This window comes from Cololabis saira, chromosome 23 (assembly GCF_033807715.1).
Source record: "Cololabis saira isolate AMF1-May2022 chromosome 23, fColSai1.1, whole genome shotgun sequence".
Lineage (NCBI taxonomy): Eukaryota > Metazoa > Chordata > Actinopteri > Beloniformes > Belonidae > Cololabis > Cololabis saira.
In genome coordinates, this window is record NC_084609.1 from 189,611 (window position 1) to 210,009 (window position 20,399).

Here is a 20,399-nt window from a genome sequence, read left to right on the forward strand (position 1 = left end):
TCTCCTCAGTTTACAGTTTTCTCCTCCGGCAGACCGAGAACCGCGCATGCGCAGCCGCCTCCTGCGTTACGTCAACGTCGCCGCCATATTGGATGTGGCAAGACTGCGCTGTAAACTAAACTCCTATGTGGGATCAATAAAGTTCTTATTTTTGCCATCTGAGAAAATGAAATATATTATATTTGGTGCCGAACTGTTTCCCAAGTATATTAGTGCGTGTGTGAATAAATAAATGAGACGTAAAACGTACATTTCTTTGTAGAAAGGCGCTTTATGAAAATAAGTCCATTTACTTGTATTAGTTTACAGCGCAGTCTTGAACATCCAATATGGCGGCGACGGTGACGTATCGGAGCCGCTCCATGGGAGCATGCCCATGGAGCATGCGCGAGACGCTTCAGTTTGTCTGGAAGATCGAGAGAAGATTTAACGACGAACCCGAGCCGTGAGTTTGTGTTTCACGCTATTAAATGAGTCTCTGTAGCGAAACCGATGGATTTGTCATGTCGGTTGTGACGGGTTTACGATCATTTGATGTCTCTGGTGACTTTAATCCCACATTTTCCAGCAGCAACGCTCGAGTGGAGGCCACGTGTTTGCAGGCTGCATTCTTCCAGCCGAGGTTGAAACAGGTGGAACAATGTGCAGCATGTTCATATGGAACTGTGGAGACTCTGTGGAACAGTTTGGAGCAGGAAATGAAACAAAGTACTGACACAAATCTGGTTCAAAAGAGATACCAAACATGATTTAGAAACAGGTTTATGGAAGAGGAAATGGGTCAACGAGGAGTGAGATAAACAAATAAAATAGGGAAAAATGGTATATTATACTTAAGATCTGTTTAGATATTTATGTGGATATTTATGTAGTATATATTATATGTTGAGAGGGATAGTTATAGTTATGTAATATGTTATATATTTATTATGTATGTAGCATATATATATATATATATTTATAGGGATATGTATGTAGTTTATATTTATATAGATTTATATACCGTAGATGACCATTTAGTAGCCCGGGCGTTTAATATGCTAAATCCACTTGGACCCCACGCGTTTATAAGAACCAGGCGGGTATTTGCACCAGGCTACAATTTATTTTTGCAATGAGCAGCACCAGACCATTACTTACAAAGAACATATGAGATCACCATAGTACCACTGGAACTAAAATTGTACACACTGTACAAAACACAACACCTCACGACGAGCTCCCGATCACGAATCGTGAGGTCGCAAGAAAATCAAGCGTGTTTGAAATCCTGGTCGCTCCTCGTGAAGGAATCACAGTTGAAGCAGCTACGACCCGATTTGACTCATCCTTTCACAGAGAGCATGCACAATCTCTGATGTCACGTCAAAAACTATTATTTGTAGTTTAAAGTGTTGCAAATTCACATTACAAATCATGTTTTAATAGCAAAAAAAGAGCGCATTTCCACGTACGGTGCGGGTCGCCGCGTACCCTACGCCGTAGGTCTGCGTTGGTGTAACGCGGAACCATAAATCAGCCTTCAGTGTGTGCGCTGTCTGCTCTTCGGAAAACCTCTTTTTTCTCTTCTCATTTTGCTGGGACGCCGGGTTCCTCCGCCGCGCCGAGACACAACTTTTGCGGTACGCGTTCTTTGTTGTGTCTAAAAATGATTCGCAGTGCGCACACCCAATCAGAAACGGTACAGATATTTTGGGATTTTAATATATATAAAAAAAAAAAAAAAAAAAAAAAAAAAAATTATAAATAATAAAGAATCCCTGGAGCTGATCAGAGCTGATCAGAGCAGTATGAACGATACTGTACACAATACAATGCAAATACAGTGTTATTACCAGATTATTACCGGTAGTCGCCCGGGCGTTTAATTGAACCGGCGTTTATTATGCCAAATGGGCTCGGACCCCGGCGGCTATTAGAGCACAGGCGCGTATTTGCGCGCGGGCGACTATTTGGTCATCTACGGTAATTGTATTTTCTATATACTATAATATTTCTGTAATATTTATATTTTCTATATACTTATATGGATAATTATATAGTAATATGCATGTTTACGTAGTATTTATATAGACTATATTTATATGGATATTGTGTAGATATAATAATAGCAATAATGTAAGTTCATAGAGTTATAAAGGGGTAGGAACTAGGAAAAAGTGTAAACTTCTTCCTACTCCTTTTTAGAACCTTTGTGCAAATGAAGATGTTACTGTTTATTTTTATTTTTTATGTACATGTTTGAAATAAATTAATTCATTCATTCATTCATTCATTCAGGTCTGCAGACAGACCGGGATCAGAACCAGAACCAGGAGATGGACCGGGATCAGAACCAGAACCAGGAGATGGACCGGGATCAGAACCAGAACCAGGAAATGGACCGGGATCAGAACCAGAACCAGGAGATGGACCGGGATCCGAGCCAGGACTCCTCATCCAGCAGGACTAAAGCGGACGCTGCTGGTCTGCAGGTCAGTGTTCAGGTCCAGAACCCGCTGGTTCTGGGTCCGTCTGTCTCCTGCTGACAAACCAAACCTAAACCGTAAAGATGTGGCATGGAGAGCGTTTGCTCGTTGGCAAGACGTCACCCACATGTCGCCCTGGGATCAAATAAGATCCAGTTATATATTTTAAATGGGAGAACAATTCAATCTTAACTTTAAACATGAAACTAAATAAGTTCTTACTTTGAATGAATGAATGAAACAAATGTATTGGTCACCACCAAACATGAACACTTAGGTCACAACCAAAGGGTCGGGGCTGAAGCCTCGGCTTGTGAATGAATGAATGAATGAATGAATGAATGAATGAATGAATGCCCCCCCCCCCTTCTTACATTTCAAAATGTTATTTTGTCTGACATGTCTGAGACATTTTCCTTATATGAAATACAACAAATGAATAATAGCTAACAACAACAAAGAGCATTCGGTGCACCGACCCAAAAGGCGCAGTCTACAGACATGGAGCTGCACACACGCGCTGCAAAACACACACACAAGTGTGCTTATTTAAAAATAAAGCGGGAGCAAAACTTAGTTTGATATTTTATTTCACTTTTCACATCAATCAAACCCTTCAAAGGTTCATCTTCTGTTTCCGCATTAAAGAATTTAAAGAAACCACCGGGTCGCCGCACATAAACCTGTCTCAGCCACTGATCATCTCCTCATCCATCCAGCCCTTTTCATTTCACTCTGGCTGGAAAAGTCTCTTTAGGCAACGCTTTTCTTTTAAAAATCACCATAGCCGGCAGTTTCTGTCCATCAGCGTGGCAGGCAAGCACAAGAGTAAATAAAATTTTCATACCCCGTTGTGCTGCAGATTCCGACCCCGGTGGTCCCGGGTCCCGCTCAGCTCCCCTCCGCTGGACCCGCTCCACTCCCCCGCGCTGGTCCCCGTTAACTCCACCGTGTGATTCACCTAACGTGAGCGGCACCTGTCCATGTTCGTGATGTGTCAGCTGCAGAATGAGCGGAAGCACTCCATCTTTTCCATATAATCCGCCGGGCACTGCTGCTGCGCTGGCACCGTTTCATGAAGCGAAAGCACCAGGACGGATCTCCATGAAAATGTTAAATTTTCATTTCTTCCGCCTGTGCTTCACACGCCCCCTTCTCCTTTACCGTTCTCATGGTGGCCGTCCACCTTACATTACCGTAATACAGTACAGGTAATAGATTTATGTGCGCCTTATGGTTCGCAAAAATACGGTACATACATATATACACATGTATCCGTACATGTACATACATATATACACACATATCCATACATGTACATACATATATATACACACATATCCATACATGTACATACATATATATACACACATATCCATACATGTACATACATATATATACACACATGTATCCATACATGTACATACATATATACTAGGGGTGTAACGGTACACAAAAATCTCGGTTCGGTACGTACCTCGGTTTGGAGGTAACGGTTCGGTTCATTTTCGGTACAGTAAGAAAACAAAATGCAAAATATAAACGTGCTAGTTGTTTATTACACACACACAAAATAACATGGCTCAGACTTAAAAAAAAATATCTCCCTGATGTGCAAAATTGAACAGTTGCAACACTGAACAGTTTAAAGTTGTTGCTCAGATTAAATAACATTATAAGGCTCACCAAAGGCTGCGATTTGACCAGTCATGTGATCTGGTCACGTTGCCGGCAGCGAAAAAAAGTCAACAGTGCCGCGTGTCCGCCTGTAACCTATCTACCGTGGCCTCAGTGTAAGGGCTCGGACCAGGCGGGGCTTTATAAATATATGGGCTTTATAAATGTATTAAATATATGAGCGCGGAGTCGGCGGTGCGCTGCGCTGAGCACGAGCCGGGCGCGCTCCGGCGGACAGTGGAGTCGCGCTGTGAAGCCTGATTTATGGTTCCGCGTTAAATCGACGCAGAGCCTGCGCCGTACGTCGCGCGTACCGCGTACCCTACGGCGTAGGCGCTGCGTTGGTGTAACGCAGAACCATCAACATTTCTTTGTCCCTGTTTATATGTCACCGGGAAGCCGAAATGTTCCCAGACGGGAGACCTTAAAGTCGCGGGAGGGTCCTCGAGTTCTGGCTTATTGATTGCCAATACTAGCGGCATTAGCCATGACGTCGGCTACAACTGTTGCTTGTTGTTTCTCGGTGTGAGCGCAACTGCTTGTGCAGCTGCAGCAGCGCTCTGCTCCACAACGTGCGGCCCTCTACTTAATATGTCTCTGTGGAAAGGCGTGCCGAAACTCGTTTGGTACGCCTCCGTTCCGAACCGAACACACTGTACCGAACGGTTCAATACAAATACATGTACCGTTACACCCCTAATATCCATACATGTACATACATATATACACATGTATCCATACATGTACATACATATATACACATGTATCCATACATGTACATACATATATACACATATATCCATACATGTACATACATATATACACATATATCCATACATGTACATACATATATACACATATATCCATACATGTACATACATATATACACATATATCCATACATGTACATACATATATACACATGTATCGTACATGTACATACATATATACACATATATCCATACATGTACATACATATATACACATATATCCATACATGTACATACATATATACAAGCACATTACATATCCACATACATATGTACACTACACATGCTTACACTTGCATACATGCATGTATCTGTACACACACATGTTAAAAAAGGATTACTTAAGTGTTTATCATAATAATACTCAATGTACCATCCTTTTGTTTCTTTTCTTTATGACATCATTCCATTACCCGGGAACAAGTCTGTACTTATCTATCAATGCAAGTTTATTTATATAGCACGATTCAACACAAGGTAATTCAGTGTTTTACATCAACATTAAAAGCGGCAAGACATAATTAGACCGTAAATAGGGCTGCAACTATTTTAATAGTCGACTAGTCACCGACTATTGAAACGATTAGTCGACTAATAAGATAATTAGTAATGTTTTTAATAATTTAGTATGAGGTGGCTTTAATTATGTGGGAAATGATAATAAAAACAAGAAAGATGGGTACTTTAATGAAAAATATATTTTATTAAACTTTGCTGCATACAAAAAGTAAATAAAATGTCCTATCTCAAGGACAGGCAGTTTTCAGTCAGAATAGACAAATGCAAAAATAAATAAACCTCTGTCATTTTTTATATTTTAAATGACAGGCAAATGTTATTTAAAATATAAATAAAACAAAATAATATAAAAAATAAATAACAAAATCAAGTAAACTTTTTTTTTCCTGCAAACCAAGGGCAGGCATATTAGCAGCAGTAAAACAGTAAACAAAACGATTTAAGTGCATTTTGTGAAGAACATTCAGTGGTCAACTGCACAGTTGCAAGAGAAGTTTTCAATTCTTAACAGACTGAAACTTGCTCACAGTTTATTCATACTGAGGAAAGTCAGCATATCCACATGGTCTTGTGTCAGGCTTGCTCTCTTCTGAGAGCAGATATTTCCTGCTGCTGAGAAGATTCGCTCTGCCGGGGTGGATGTTGCAGGAATGCACAGAAGAGATCTTGCTAGCTTAGACAGTGTGGGAAAACGCCCCTCATTTTCTCTCCACCAGCTGAGAGCGTCATCCTTTTTGGCTATTGGTGGCTCTGTGAAGAACATCTGGACTTCCCTCTTCACCATTTGGATGTTTTTGTCCTCCTGGGTTTCCTCCTCTTCCTCACTCAGACTGTCTGTGTCAGACTGAAGCAGGTTATCCAGCGCTGAGTTTCCCCCTGGGACACGCCCCCTCTTCTGCCGTAGCTCAGGGTCATCTTTGATCCCAGTCTCGGCCTTTGCTTCTTTGATAGCAAGAACTTCAACTGTACCTTGCACCCTTGTGCCATCTTCAGGTGAGATAAACTTCAGCTTTCTGAATCTTGGGTCGATGGCAGCTGCAAGAACAAGTTGGTTGTCTGTCTCTGCAGAGACAGTGTTAAGATTCTCCCATCTCTCACTTCTTCCTTTTCCTGCAATGGTTTGAAAGGCTTTTCCTGAGCTTGTCTCAAACGGGGTTTGCTGTATGGACCGTTGCAGCCCTTTGACCAGCTGTGGAAGACATGAAGCAGTAGCATACTCCTGTCCACTTTGGTAAACTGTAGCACATTCAAACGGCTGCAACCCTTGCACCAGCTCTTCAAGCAGCACCCACTGCTCTGGCTTCAGGTGGAAGTAGTGCTTTCCTCTTGGAGTTACCTCAGGGTCTGAGAGAGTTGCAGTAACTGGCCAGCACTGCTCCAGGAGTCTCTCTACCATGTAGTAGGTACTATTCCATCTCGTACTGACGTCCTGGATCAGCTTGTGCTCTGGGGTGTTCATTTGCTGCTGCTTCTTCTTCAGTTTTGAATTTGCCAGCTCGCTTCTCCTGAAGAGCTCCACTAGGTGTCTTGCAGCACCAGCAGCTTTGCTGATGTTGGGCTCCTTGAGGGCACTGTTGACTAAAAGTTGGAGGGTGTGCCCAGCGCAGCGGACTGAAGACCAACCGTGTTTTTATTCCAGCAGTCGAAGTGCTGCCACCATGTTGGACCCGTTGTCATGAACTACTGCTTTAATTTTGCCTGGCAAGATGTCAAATTTCTCTATCACCTCTTCCATCCATGTCATGATGTTGGCAGCAGTATGCCTCTCCTCCAGAGGTAGAGTGGCGAGGTTCAAAGTCTTCATTTGCCAGTCTTTGGTGATGAAATGACACCAAACTCCAAGATATGCCTCTGTGGCACGACTGGTCCACACATCAGCAGTCAGTGTGAGGGAGCTGTTGACCTCTTTAAGGATATCCTTTACCTTTTAAACACAAAAGTATATTTTTGTAAATATTTTATGTGCAAAAACCTACATGTCAACAGAAAATATTCAACATAAAAGTTTTACATATTTAATTATTGCAGCTACTCTATGATTTTACCAAAATTAAGTTATGTATTTCAGCTATTTTAAAATATATAAATTAGTGCTGTCCAAGTAAACGCGTTAACGATGCGTTAACTTCACGTCCTCTTAACGCCGTCAATTTTTTTTAACGCATGAGATTAAAAAAAAAAAGGCGCAACATTTCTGGCGCTCGTCGGCACCCGTAGCCTGAGGAAACGTATGGTGGATTGAAAGATGGAGAATGAAAAGGGACTTTTGAACAGCAAGTTCACTTTCAAAAAGATGCAGATGGTTCGCTGGACAAAACTAAAGTTATTTGCATGTACTGTCGATTTGAAATGAATTACCATGGAAGTACGTCGAGTCTCAAATACCTGCAGCCAAACACACGAGCAGAGAGCGCCGCGACACACACCGTACCCTCCGCCGTAGGCTCTGCGTTGGTGTAACTCGGAACAATAAATCAGCCTAAAGAGCGCAGCGCGCCGCTCCGCCCCCCCACCTCGTCAAAAGCAGACAACGCTGTAGCAGCTTGCAAAAAATGACCAGTCAAATCAAACTTTATTTGTTAAGCGCTTTTCTTACAAAATAAATAATGCAACGCAAAGCGCTTTACATAAAACTCAATAATGCCCCCCTGCACACAGACGGGCGCACAAGTTTATGGCTGAGCACTGAGGATCAGGTGAGGAAACGGTCTGCACTTTATAGGTGGAGTTACTCCCTGCTGTTACATGTGCACTTTATTTGTTTGTAATTTAGTTTTTGTATCCCCCTGTTTTGATCCCGCTTAGGAGAAGGGGATATTTTTTTAGCCTTTTATTTTTCTCCATATGTTTATAAATGCATATGGTTCATTGTTTTACATTGAGCTGCTTAAAAAACAAGGAATCTTAAGTTAGTCTTTACAAGTGTAAAGTTGGGACTACATTGTGTTTGTATTTATGAAGGAATGTTACATTCAGGTCAAAAGCTTGAATAAACATTGGCATAAAGCAGCCTATTTGCCCTTTCTCAGGTTGTTAACAGTATTAAAAACATTAAAAAAAAATACCTTGAGGTAATTTAGAACAGCACAAAATGTGTGAATAAATTAATCGCATAGTTAATTACAGAAATCATGGATTAATTAAGATTAAAAATTTTAATCGTTGGCCAGCACTAATATAAATGAAAATATATATATAATTGCTTTTAAATGAAATTTGTGTGTGTGTGTGTGCGTGTGTGTGTGTGTGTGTGTGTTAAACACACACACAAATTACCTTCAGAAACGTATTTTCTCTCCATTAAGTGAGTAAAATGGGTTCTGGATGGCAGGACGTACTCTGGGTTGAATTGTTGTAACATTTTTTGAAACCCGTCACCATCAACCATGGAGAGCTGCGTCATATCGCTGATCAGCATCTACAGTATTGACTCAGTGAGGGCAGTCGCCTGTTGCTAAACGTCTGTTTCTTTTGCAGAAAGGCAAATCCTATTGGACGCGCCGAGATGTCGTCACAGCGCGGCACAATGAAGTTAAAAAACTTTCAATTTGGGCGGCAGGTGCGGCGCAACGCCCTCTCGTGTGCCGCCGAGCTCGGCTGCAGAGCGGTCTGCTCTTGCATCGCGGTAGCACATACTCAATGAATGGGATCGCCGGCGGTGGTCTTCGCTTTGCGCCCTCTATGTGAAAGGGGCTTTAGTTCGTGCAAAAATGTAAATATTTAAATAAAAAAAGGCAAGTCCCTTCGAGTCATCTGTCTCAAGTTTAAGTTTAACTTTTCCCCGTTGGCCGTAGTAATAAACTGCTTCGCCGGGTAGAGAAGAGCAGTCTTCAATCTGCGTTTGTAAAGGAGTACCATAACTTCTCGGGATGTAGCCCGTTGTGCCCTCACCTCGGGGATAAAAACTGAGGCGTTTTCATGCGTTTTGGCCGTTCGTTTACACGAAAACGGAGGTCAAAGCCCCCAAAAACGATCATTTCTGAAAACTCCGGCCAAAGTGGAGATTTTCAAAAACTCCGTTTTCACGTTTGCGTCTAAACAGAGAAAACTGAGGAAAACGGAGATTTACGTCACATTATGCGACAGAAACGTCACCAGCAGCGTCATGAGTGCAACATGTGTTTACAATTTGTTTGGCCACCGTCAATATTTTCTTTTATTTTACCTGTTTTAAATTCTCTCAGACTCTCGTTCCGTCTTGCAAGTGAAGCCTGAATTATGGTCCCGCGTTAAATCGACGCAGAGCCTACGGCGTAGGGTACGCAGCGATACGCGGTGTGCGTCGCCGCGTACCCTACGCCGTAGGCTCTGCGTTGGTGTAACGCGGAACCATAAATCAGCCTTAACTGGAAGTTACACGTGTCATTTGTTGTTTTTTCCAGGATTCTGATTGGCTGGCATGACGTTAACATCGTTTTCATGCGGGTCCGTGTAAACGAGGATATTTTTGAAAACGTAGAGGGGAAAATATCGGTTTTTGTAAATACCCGGCTATGTGTAAACGTGGCCTGAGTCAAGTCTCAAGTCATGAGGACCAATTCAAAGTCAAGTCAAGTCTTTTATCAGTTTTAGTCAAGCAAGTCTCACGTCCTCAAATTTGCGACTCGAGTCTGACTCGAGTCAAGTCATGTGACTCGAGTCCCCCACCTCTGCTGCCAGGTATCTCTCGGTGTCCCCAACCCATGAAAACCGCAACTTTTCCCCGTTGGCCGTAGTAATAAACTGCTTCGCCGGGTAGAGAAGAGCAGTCTTCAATCTGCGTTTGTAAAGGAGTACCATAACTTCTCGGGATGTAGCCCGTTGTGCCCTCACCTCGAGGATAAAGTCTTTGAAGAAAAGCACAGATTTACCCAGATATTGCAGCTCGGATCTTCTCTTACATGCCTTGTGAAGAACTTTTTCTTTAGTCTGGTAGTCATGGAAACAGACGATGACAGGCCTCTGCTTCTCACCTTGTTTGGGTTTCGGGGCCAGGGACCTGTGTGCTCGATCCAGCACGGGAGGTGTCGGTAGATTTGTCTCGCCCAACAGTTCAGTCAGCGGCAAAGAAATCAGTTGGTCGCGGTCCTTCAAATGACTCTGGAAGACCTATGATATGAACACTGTTTCGGCGGCTTCGAGCCTCCAGGTCCGCCATTTTACTTGTAGCTTCTCATTGATAGCGGTTAGCTCTGCACGTGAAGCCTCCAGGCTGCAGCCTGCAAGCGTTCGTCCACCGAGTCCGCATTAGTTTCTAGAGATGTAATCCGTTGGCCGTGGCTGGACACAGTGGTTTGTACGAGATCTATCTTGGCCTCCAGCACCGAGAAGGATGTCTTAAATTCAGCTGCTAGGTCAGCCTTGTGGCCCTCCTGTAGGCTGGTTAGCGTGGCCATGCTAACGTCGCCAGTAGTTGCACCATTGACGGACGTAGTGTCTTTTTTACTTTGCCTTACGTTCTTACTTGCCATTTCAGGAGATGATATAGCACTGAGGTATTAGAGCGGTGAACCAGTGGGTTGGTGAGGACGGAGAGTTGGATTTACAAGAATAAAATTGTAAAGCGTGTGGGAGAGCGAGGTAGAAACGTGTACTCCGTGTCCGCCATCTTGATCCCCCATTGAATGTCCAGCAGCAGGTCCAAAGTGGGTTTTTCCTCTGCTGGTCTGCAGGTCAGTGTTCAGTTCCACGTTGCCGCTCGTTCTGTTTTTCTGTCTGCTAATGATGATCCAAACCCTCTTTTTTTATAATGCATCATTGGTTTTGAACTAAACCACAGATAACACAAACACATGAAGTTTTTACATATAAACATTTCTGCGCTTGAATGTATGTAAATGTAGCACGTGCAGACGCAGCAGTCCAGACCTTTTTGGTTCGGTAAAGTTGGACAGATATTTGTGGATTTCCACTTCTGCGGTCAATAACTCCCTAATAAAGAGACGTAAAAGTATGAATGTAGAACCACTGAAACACAGACAAGCTACAAGCCAATTGTCATCAAAATGAGACTTACTCTTAAGCTATACAAAAGTATGGAGGAATTTTTGTTTCTTTATTATGCAAGCAAAGAAAAATTAACTTTCAATAAAAAATCAGATTGAAAGCAAATCTGTACAAACTGTAAAAAAAAATATTTTTATTGCAAGTAAAAGAATATATTTAATTTAAATATAAATCCAAAATTTTTGTTTAAAGACTTAAAAGTTTTGTATGCAAGTCTAACAATTTTGCAAGTGTTTGGCCACAGCCCTATGTTGAACATGGAAAGGCCTAACATCAACCCTGGGGCCAAACTCTGAGTTCTAATATCAACTGTAAGACCACATTGTCTTACAGTTGACCACATGGCCTGAAACAAAGAAACCTAGACAATGACCCCAAAGCCCAGCAGGCTTTGTAGTTTGTAGCTTTTGGTATGAGATGGGAAAGTGACGCGTGGATAGTGCGTTGGGCAGAGACCCATTAAACATCATGGGCCCTCTTTGCTGACATGAAGCAGACCCGCTGGTTAATAAATAGCTGCAGCTCTCCGCATCTTGCTCTCTTTTTACCTGGCTCTCCATCTGCTGTGCTTAAGTTCTGCAAGTACTACACCTCATCTCCGACCGGTGCGACTAGCATCAGCCGAGGAGCCATCCATCCAGCTGCACTGGTGAAAACCCACTGGTTACCAAGAACCAGTGAACACATCCTTCATTCACTTCAATGGTCTAGAGCAGCAATATTAAGACCGTGTTGTTTTGCAAAACTCAGTTTGACGTGTTTTAGCTGGGTTTTCTGCCCAGACTTTGCCTCAACTCTGTCTGGGCACCAAGCCTCCAACCTCTATGACTTCTAACCTTTTTCAACTTTTAAGTGTTTCTCAACCCCTATGTACACCTGGACTGTGCAACACGTGCACTGTTGTACCTGTGGGTAGTTCCAAAGACTATGCCACAGCATCTCCATGGGATTCAGGTCGGGACTTTGACTAGGCCACTCCAAAGTCTTTGTGGTAGCCTGTATGTATTTATGTAAGAGTCTTGCTGTGGGATTTCTATAGGTTTGCCTATATGCATCATGTCAGGAGATGGCGCTGTTGGCAGGTGCCTATGGTCTTTTATGGCCAGGTTGAAAAGGCCCACTTCCTCTTCCTGCCAGCGGTGTTAGAAGATTGCAGCCATCTTGAATGCCACATGTTTTTCTGTACTGTTTGGTTCCTGCCAGTTTTTGAGATAAAGATTCAAAATATGACGACTGAGGTTTGGTCCTTTTTCATGTGAAGTTACCACATATTTTTGGCGACGAGGAAAATTTGGATTATTGTTTTTGCTCAAACTGGATTATGTTTTTGGCTGAAGTTGGATTATGAGCAGCAGCAGCAGCAGCAGCAGTGACTCAGCAGAGAGCCAAGGCGAGCAGAATCAAGGCGTGGGACAGGACGTGGCAGTGGCCGACGGTCAGCGTGTTCAGATGGCAATGTTTGGAGCTATCAGTGAGTTTGTGGAGGGAGACGAGGAAAGGTTGGGACACTTTTTCTCTGCAAATGACATTAAGGAGGAGGCTAAAAAGCGCTCCATTCTCCTGAGTGTGTGTGGGGCAAAGACCTACAAATTAATAAGGAACTTAGCCACTCCACGGAAACCAGGAGAGTTGTCTTATGATGAAATTGTCCTGCTCGTGGCAAACCACCACAACCCAAAACCCTCTGTGATTGTGCAACGGTTTAAATTCCACAGCCATTTCAGGAGGCAAGGTCAGTCAGTGTCCAACTTTGTAGCCGAGCTACGCCAGCTATCTGAACATTGTGATTTTGGAGCAGTGCTTGATGACATGCTCCGTGATAGATTAGTCTGTGGCATTAATGAGAACGCCATTCAGCGCCGCCTGCTGGGGGAAACGCCACCATTGACTTTTCAGAAGGCCTTTGACATTTCCCAGGGCATGGAAATGGCCGCAAATGATGCCAAGGATATCCAAAAAGGAAATGGATCACAGGCAGGGGCAGTGTACCAAGTCAGGAAAGAGACTGGTAGGCCAGCAAAACGGGTGGAGTGCTTTAGGTGTGGGGGGTCACACTATGCAAATGACTGTAAATTTAAAGATGCTGTCTGTCATGCATGCAATAAGCGGGGCCATTTGGCAAAAAGGTGCAGAAGCTGTAAGGGCAGAGTTAAGCCTGGGGGGAGGAAACCTCAGCAGTCCCGGGGCCAAGCAGCCACACACCACCTAGAAGAGGAAGAGGGGGAGGCTGCGTGTTCATATAACATGTATGGCGTGGAAACAGACGAGGAGCCACCTGAGCCGTATTATGCTACTGTGGCAGTTAATGGCCAAGACATTAAGTTTGAAATTGATTCCGGAGCTACGGCCTCAGTCATAAGTGAGGAGACCTATAGGGCGTCGTGGGGGCCAAGTCTGCCTCCTATCAGGCCATCAAAGCTCAAGCTCAGGACTTATACGGGCCAGCCCATACCTAACTTGGGGGTGTTATATGTGGACATTGCAACTGGGGGCCAGAGAGCTACAGCCAGGCTGGTGATAGCCATAGGGAGCGGTCCTAGTCTATTGGGCCGTGATTGGCTTCGCAAACTCCGCTTGAACTGGCATGAAATTAAGTATGCCCACACACACTCAATGGAGGACATTCTGCAGCGCTACAGTGAGGTGTTCAAGGATGAGCTGGGCACATTGAAGGGCGTGGCAGTGAAGCTGCATATGGACTCTGACGCCAAGCCACGGTTCTTCAAGCCCAGGCCAGTGCCTTATGCCATGAAAGGTATTGGGGAAGAGGAACTGAACCGTCTGCAGAAATTGGGAATTATAGAGCCTGTTCAATTTTCCAGGTGGGCAGCTCCTATTGTTCCAGTGTTAAAGGAAGATAAAACGGCAAGGATATGCGGGGACTACAAGCTGACAGTGAATCAAGGTTCTAAGCAGGAGGAGTATCCGTTGCCACGCGTCGATGACCTTTTCGCGACCCTGTCAGGGGGGAAGCTCTTCACGAAGCTGGACATGAGCCATGCCTACCAACAGTTGCTGCTGGACGAGGAGTCAAAGGAGTTTGTCACCGTCAACACACACAAGGGGTTATTCAAGTACAACCGCCTAGTGTTTGGAGTGGCATCCAGCCCTGCCATTTTCCAAAGAACCATGGACACTTTGCTGCAGGGGATTCCTCATGTGGCCGTGTTTCTTGATGACATCTTGATCACGGGGGCCACGGAGGAAGAGCATCTGGCCAACCTTGAGCAGGTGCTGAAAAAGATGCAGGATGCTGGCCTGCGGTTGAAACGTCGCAAGTGTGTGTTCATGGCACCCAGTGTGACCTACCTAGGTCACAAGGTCACAGCAGAGGGGCTTTGGCCCTTGGAGGACAAAGTGCGAGCCATTAAGGAGGCGCCAAGCCCAAAGTCTGTACCTGAACTCAGATCATTTCTGGGTCTAGTGAACTATTATGGCAAGTTCCTGCAGGACCTCTCCCAGGTCCTGGCCCCACTGTACAAGCTTTTGCACAACGACACTAAGTGGCAGTGGGGGAAAGATCAGGAGAGAGCATTCAGAGAAGTGAAAGGGCTCCTCCACTCCGAAAAATTGCTTGTTCACTATGACCCAGCCAAAGAGATCACGCTTTCCTGTGATGCCTCGCCCTATGGCGTGGGGGCGGTACTCTCCCATATAATGGAGGATGGATCTGAGAAGCCCATTGGGTTCGCCTCCCGCACCCTGAATGCGGCAGAGAGAGGGTACTCTCAGTTGGACAAGGAGGGGCTGGCCATTGTGTTCGCTGTGAAACGGTTCCATCAGTACCTGTATGGCCGTTATTTTACCATCTACACGGACCATAAACCGCTGATGAGCCTGTTCAGCAAGTCTAAATGTATTCCACCGCTGGCCTCAGCGAGAATACAGCGTTGGGCCCTCACCTTGTCCGCCTACCAGTACACAATTGTGTACAGAGCAGGTAAAGATAATTCAAATGCAGATGCACTGAGTAGACTGCCTTTACCTGATACACCTGCTAGTTCATATGTGCTGCCCGAGACTGTGTTTTCCTTGCAGAGAGTGGCGGAGACACCTGTGAAGGCAGCCCAGATCAGACAGTGGACGGACAGAGATCCAGTGCCGTCTCAAGTAAAGACTTTCCTGTTGCAGGGGTGGCCCGGTGCGGTGGAGAGTGAGGCTCTCAAACCCTATGCAAAGCGAAAGACTGAACTGAGTTTGCAAGATGGATGCATTCTGTGGGGCGCGAGAGTGGTCGTGCCACCGCCAGCTCGTCCACGGATTGTGGAGGAGATTCACGAGACTCACCCAGGGGTGTCTCGGATGAAGAGCTTTGCAAGGTCCTATGTCTGGTGGCCGAAAATGGATCTGGAGCTGGAGTACAAGGTGAAATCATGCACACAATGCCAGATTAACCAAAACCTGTCACCACCAGTACCACTGCACCCATGGGAGTGGCCAGACCGTCCATGGTCTAGGCTGCATGTGGACTTTGCAGGCCCTTTTATGGGGCAGATGTTCCTGATCATGGTCGACACCCATTCCAAATGGATAGAGGCCCACATCATGAGCAACATCACCGCCCCATCAACCATAGGTAAACTCAGGCAAGTGTTCGCCATTCACGGATTGCCGGATTCTCTGGTGAGTGATAATGGCCGACGTTCACCAGTGAGCTGTTCAGTGATTTCTTGCAGCAGAATGGCATTCATCACATCCTGACTGCTCCTTTCCATCCGGCTTCAAATGGATTGACAGAGAAGGCGGTTCAGACAGTGAAGGCAGGCCTGAAGCGGTTGACAGGAGACTCCATCAGCACCCGACTGTCACGTTTCCTGTTTAACTACCGCCTTACTCCACAGACAACTACTGGACGCACGCCAGCAGAGATGTTGATGGGCCGTCGGCCCAAGTCTAAACTGGACCTACTGCGTCCAGACCTGAAAGCAAAGGTGGAGAGGAAGCAGGAGAAAATGAAAGAGGGACATTATCAACATGCCCGAGAAAGACAGTTGAAACCAGGTGACAATGTCTATGTGAAGGACTTTAGCCATAACAACAACCAGAAATGGCTGCCTGGGGTCATCCGTAGGCAGAGTGGTCCAGTCTCACATGTGGTCAAACTGAGGGACGGACGGGAGTTTCGCAGACATCAAGACCATGTGCGCCTGCATTATGATGCCAGTCCAGATACAGAGACAGTCACACAGTTGCCATCGGTGAGTTCTCCGACTGAGGGAGCAGGTGGAATGATGCCTGTACCTGAGAGAGACACCCTAGCAGAGCTGTCTGTGCCCCCTGAACAAAAAGACGATTCTTCTACACATGCACAGACTCCTCATGTCTCCATCACCAATCCCTCCAAAACCACCATCACCAGTGACTGTGAGAACACCTGTAGTGCGCAAATCACAGCGTGCTCGTAGGCCTCCGGACAGGCTGGTTCTTTAAGTGTTTATTTTTTGCATATTGTGGAAAAGAAATTAAATAAAAAAGAAAATAAAATAAAAAAAAATTACTCAGTTTGGAATGTGTAAATGTTATGTAGGCACTTGAGTAGGCTAAGGAAAATGACAATGTTTTTTGTTTTGTTTTTGCAGTTGGGGGTTGAAATCTAAGGGGGGAGAAGTGTGGTAGCCTGTATGTATTTATGTAAGAGTCTTGCTGTGGGATTTCTATAGGCTTGCCTATATGCATCATGTCAGGAGATGGCGCTGTTGGCAGGTGCCTATGGTCTTTTATGGCCAGGTTGAAAAGGCCCACTTCCTCTTCCTGCCAGCGGTGTTAGAAGATTGCAGCCATCTTGAATGCCACATGTTTTTCTGTACTGTTTGGTTCCTGCCAGTTTTTGAGATAAAGATTCAAAATATGACGACTGAGTTTTGGTCCTTTTTCATGTGAAGTTACCACAGTCTTCATTTAGTTTTTCTTCAGCCATTCAGAGATGGACTTGCTGGTGTGTTTTGGATCATTATCCTGCTGCAGAACCCAAGTGGCTTCAGCTTGAGCTCACGAACAGATGGCCGGACATTCTCCTTCAAGATTTTTTGGTAGACAGCAGAATTCATGGTTTCATTTACAACAGCAAGTCTTCCAGGTCCTGAAGCAGCAAAACAGCCCCCAGCCACCATCACACTACCACCACATGTTTTACTGTTGGTATGATGTTCCTTCTCTGAAATGCCGTGTTATTTTTGCGTCAGACTTTTAAGCTAGATGTAATGGGACATGCACCTTCCAAAAAGTTCAACTTTTGTCTTTTCAGTCCACAAAGTATATTCCCAAAAGTCTTGGGGATCTTCAAGATGTTCCTGGCAAAACTGAGACGAACCTTTATGTTCTTTTTGCTCAGCAGTGGTTTTTGTCTTGGAACTCTGCCATGTAGGGCATTTTTGCCCAGTCTCTTTCTTAATTTGGAGTCATGAAGAATGACCTTAATTTAGGCAAGTGAGACCTGCAGTTCTTTGGATGTTGTTCTGAGGTCTTTTGTGACTCTTGGATGAGTCGTCGCTGCGCTCTTGGGGTAATTTTGGTCGGCCAGCCTCCTGGGAAGGTTCACCACTCTTCCATGTTTTCTCCATTTGTGGATAATGGCTCTCACTGTGGTTCGCTGGAGTCCCAAAGCTTTAGAAATGGCTTTGTAATCTTTTCCAGACTGATAGATCTCAATTACTTTGTTTCTCATTTGTTCCTGAATGTCTTTGGATCGCGGCATGATGTCTAGCTTTTGAGGATTTTTTGGTCCACTTCACTTTGTCAGGCAGGTCCTATTTAAGGGATTTCTTGATTGAGAACATATTGTTGAACATATTTCTTGATTGAGAACAGTTGTGGTTGGAGAAATTGAACTCAGCTTTCCAAAGATGTGATAAACCATGGGTAATTTATTTATTTATTATGATAATTTATTTTGTTTTAAAAGGGGCGGGGAAATCACTTTTTCCACAAAGGGCTATGTAGGTTTGAATTTTTTTTCCCTTAATAATAAAAACCTTCATTTAAAAACTGCATTTTGTGTTTACTTTTGTTATCTTTGTCTGATATTTAAATTTGTTTGAGGATCTGAAACATTTAAGTGTGACAAACATGCAAAAAAAAACGAAATCAGGAAGGGGGCAAACACTTTTTCGTATGTATGTATGTATGTATGTATGTATGTATGTATGTATGTATGTATGTATGTATGTATGTATGTATGTATGTATGTATGTATGTATGTATGTATGTATGTATGTATGTATGAAGTGATCTTAAATTATATAATAAACACAAGGGTTCATGTTCAATATTATGTTTAATATGAATGGGTTTTGAGTTTGTGTTTCAGCAGCTTTCAAATTTTACACTTATTACATAGATGTATAAGAAGTCTCATCTGAAGGTGTCGTACTGTTAACAACTAGTTGTAACATAATATGTTTAACATTAGTCCTCAGAAGATAAACTTAATTGTCTCACAGGAAAGAACCTGACAGGCAGCACTTGGTTGAAACTGAAAAGGCTTTTGATAATGCAGCCAAGATAATGTAAGTCATCTTCTCTGTTACAGAATCATAAAGGAAGACCCAAAAGACACTGCTGTGATGATTGCAAGCAAGTTTTCACCACTTCATCAAACCTGAAGAAGCATAAGAAAACTCACACTTGTGAAAAACCGTACAGCTGTGATCAGTGTGGAATTGCTTTTGCCCAAAAAGCTCACCTAAAGCGTCATCAGCTCATTCATTCTGGAGACAAGCCTTACGGATGTGATCAGTGTGGAGCGTCTTTTGCCCGGCAAGGTGTTTTAAGGAGACACCAACGTATTCACACTGGAGAAAAGCCTTACGGATGTGATCAGTGTGGAGCGGCTTTTGCCCAAAAAGGGCACCTAAAGCAACACCAACATATTCACACTGGAGACAAGCCTTACAGATGTGATCAGTGTGGAGCGACTTTTGCCCATCAAAGTGATCTTAAGAAACACCAACGTATTCACACTGGAGACAAGCCTTACAGATGTGATCAGTGTGGAGCGGCTTTTAGCGACTCAAGTTATCTAAGAGTCCACCAACGTATTCACACTGGAGAAAAGCCTTACAGATGTGATCAGTGTGGAGCGGCCTTTGCCCGGCAAGATAATTTGACGACTCACCAACGTATTCACACTGGAGACAAGCCTTACAGATGTGATCAGTGTGGAGTGGCTTTTAGCGACTCAAGTTATCTAAGAGTCCACCAACGTATTCACACTGGAGAAAAGCCTTACAGATGTGATCAGTGTGGAGCGGCCTTTGCCCGGCAAGATAATTTGACGACTCACCAACGTATTCACACTGGAGACAAGCCTTACAGATGTGGTCAGTGCGGGGCGGCTTTTGCCCATCAATGTGATCTTAAGAGACACCAACGTATTCACACTGGAGAAAAGCCATACAGATGTGATCAGTGTGGAGTGGCTTTTAGCCAATCAAGTAGTCTAAGGAGACATCAACGTATTCACACTGGATAAAAAGTGTACATTTGTGATCAGTGCTGGTATCATTGTCGGGGCTTGACATTTCCCGTTTTATTTTTAAGCCCATGTCTTTGTCTTTGAGTTCTTGTTTGACCTTCCTGGTTCCCATCTGCCCTGATCGTTTGCACCTGTGTAATCTTTATCCTTTGTGTATATCTGGTCTTGTCTCTCCCCTGCTCCCTGCTGGCCCGTCCTGTTTCATCCCTCCATGTGTTCCCTGTCAAGTTTTCCCATAGTTTTCGGATTCTTGTTTTAAGTTCCTGTTTTCTGAATCCTGTTCAGCAGTGCTTTTGTTTTTGTTTTGTGAAATAAACACGTTTTGGGAACTCCTGCCTCCTGCTCTCCTGCATCTGGGTCCTACGACAACCTTCCTGACAATCATTTATTTTGAGAGTTCAGTTAAAATGGTTGACTTGGATAATCATACAACTTCATAGTTTTCAACATCCTCTCAAACTATTTTTACGTTTAAAAATAAATCTAACTTATTCCAAAACAAACTTTC

General features: G+C 44.1%; 2 protein-coding genes across 2 annotated transcripts in view; both read left to right on the plus strand.

Moving 5' to 3' along the window:
* Positions 1 to 20,399, plus strand: part of LOC133424461 (zinc finger protein 239-like) — a 278,042-nt gene that overhangs the window by 34,980 nt on the left and 222,663 nt on the right. The window lies entirely within an intron of this gene.
* On the plus strand, positions 480 to 20,193 carry LOC133424449 (zinc finger protein 501-like). Its single transcript, XM_061715072.1, has 3 exons — positions 480 to 708; positions 2,281 to 2,474; positions 18,947 to 20,193. Exons 1-3 carry the CDS (start codon positions 504 to 506, stop codon positions 19,886 to 19,888), a joined length of 1,341 nt encoding a protein of 446 aa, XP_061571056.1. The 5' UTR covers positions 480 to 503; the 3' UTR covers positions 19,889 to 20,193.

Bases quoted from the DNA above. Each gene is read 5' to 3' on its own strand.
- LOC133424449 (XM_061715072.1), top strand. From the start codon at position 504: ATGTCGGTTGTGACGGGTTTACGATCATTTGATGTCTCTGGTGACTTT. The intron at 709-2,280 runs GTACTGACACAA...TCATTCATTCAG, and splicing joins GGAGCAGGAAATGAAACAAA to GTCTGCAGACAGACCGGGAT. The intron at 2,475-18,946 runs GTCAGTGTTCAG...TCTCTGTTACAG, and splicing joins CGGACGCTGCTGGTCTGCAG to AATCATAAAGGAAGACCCAA.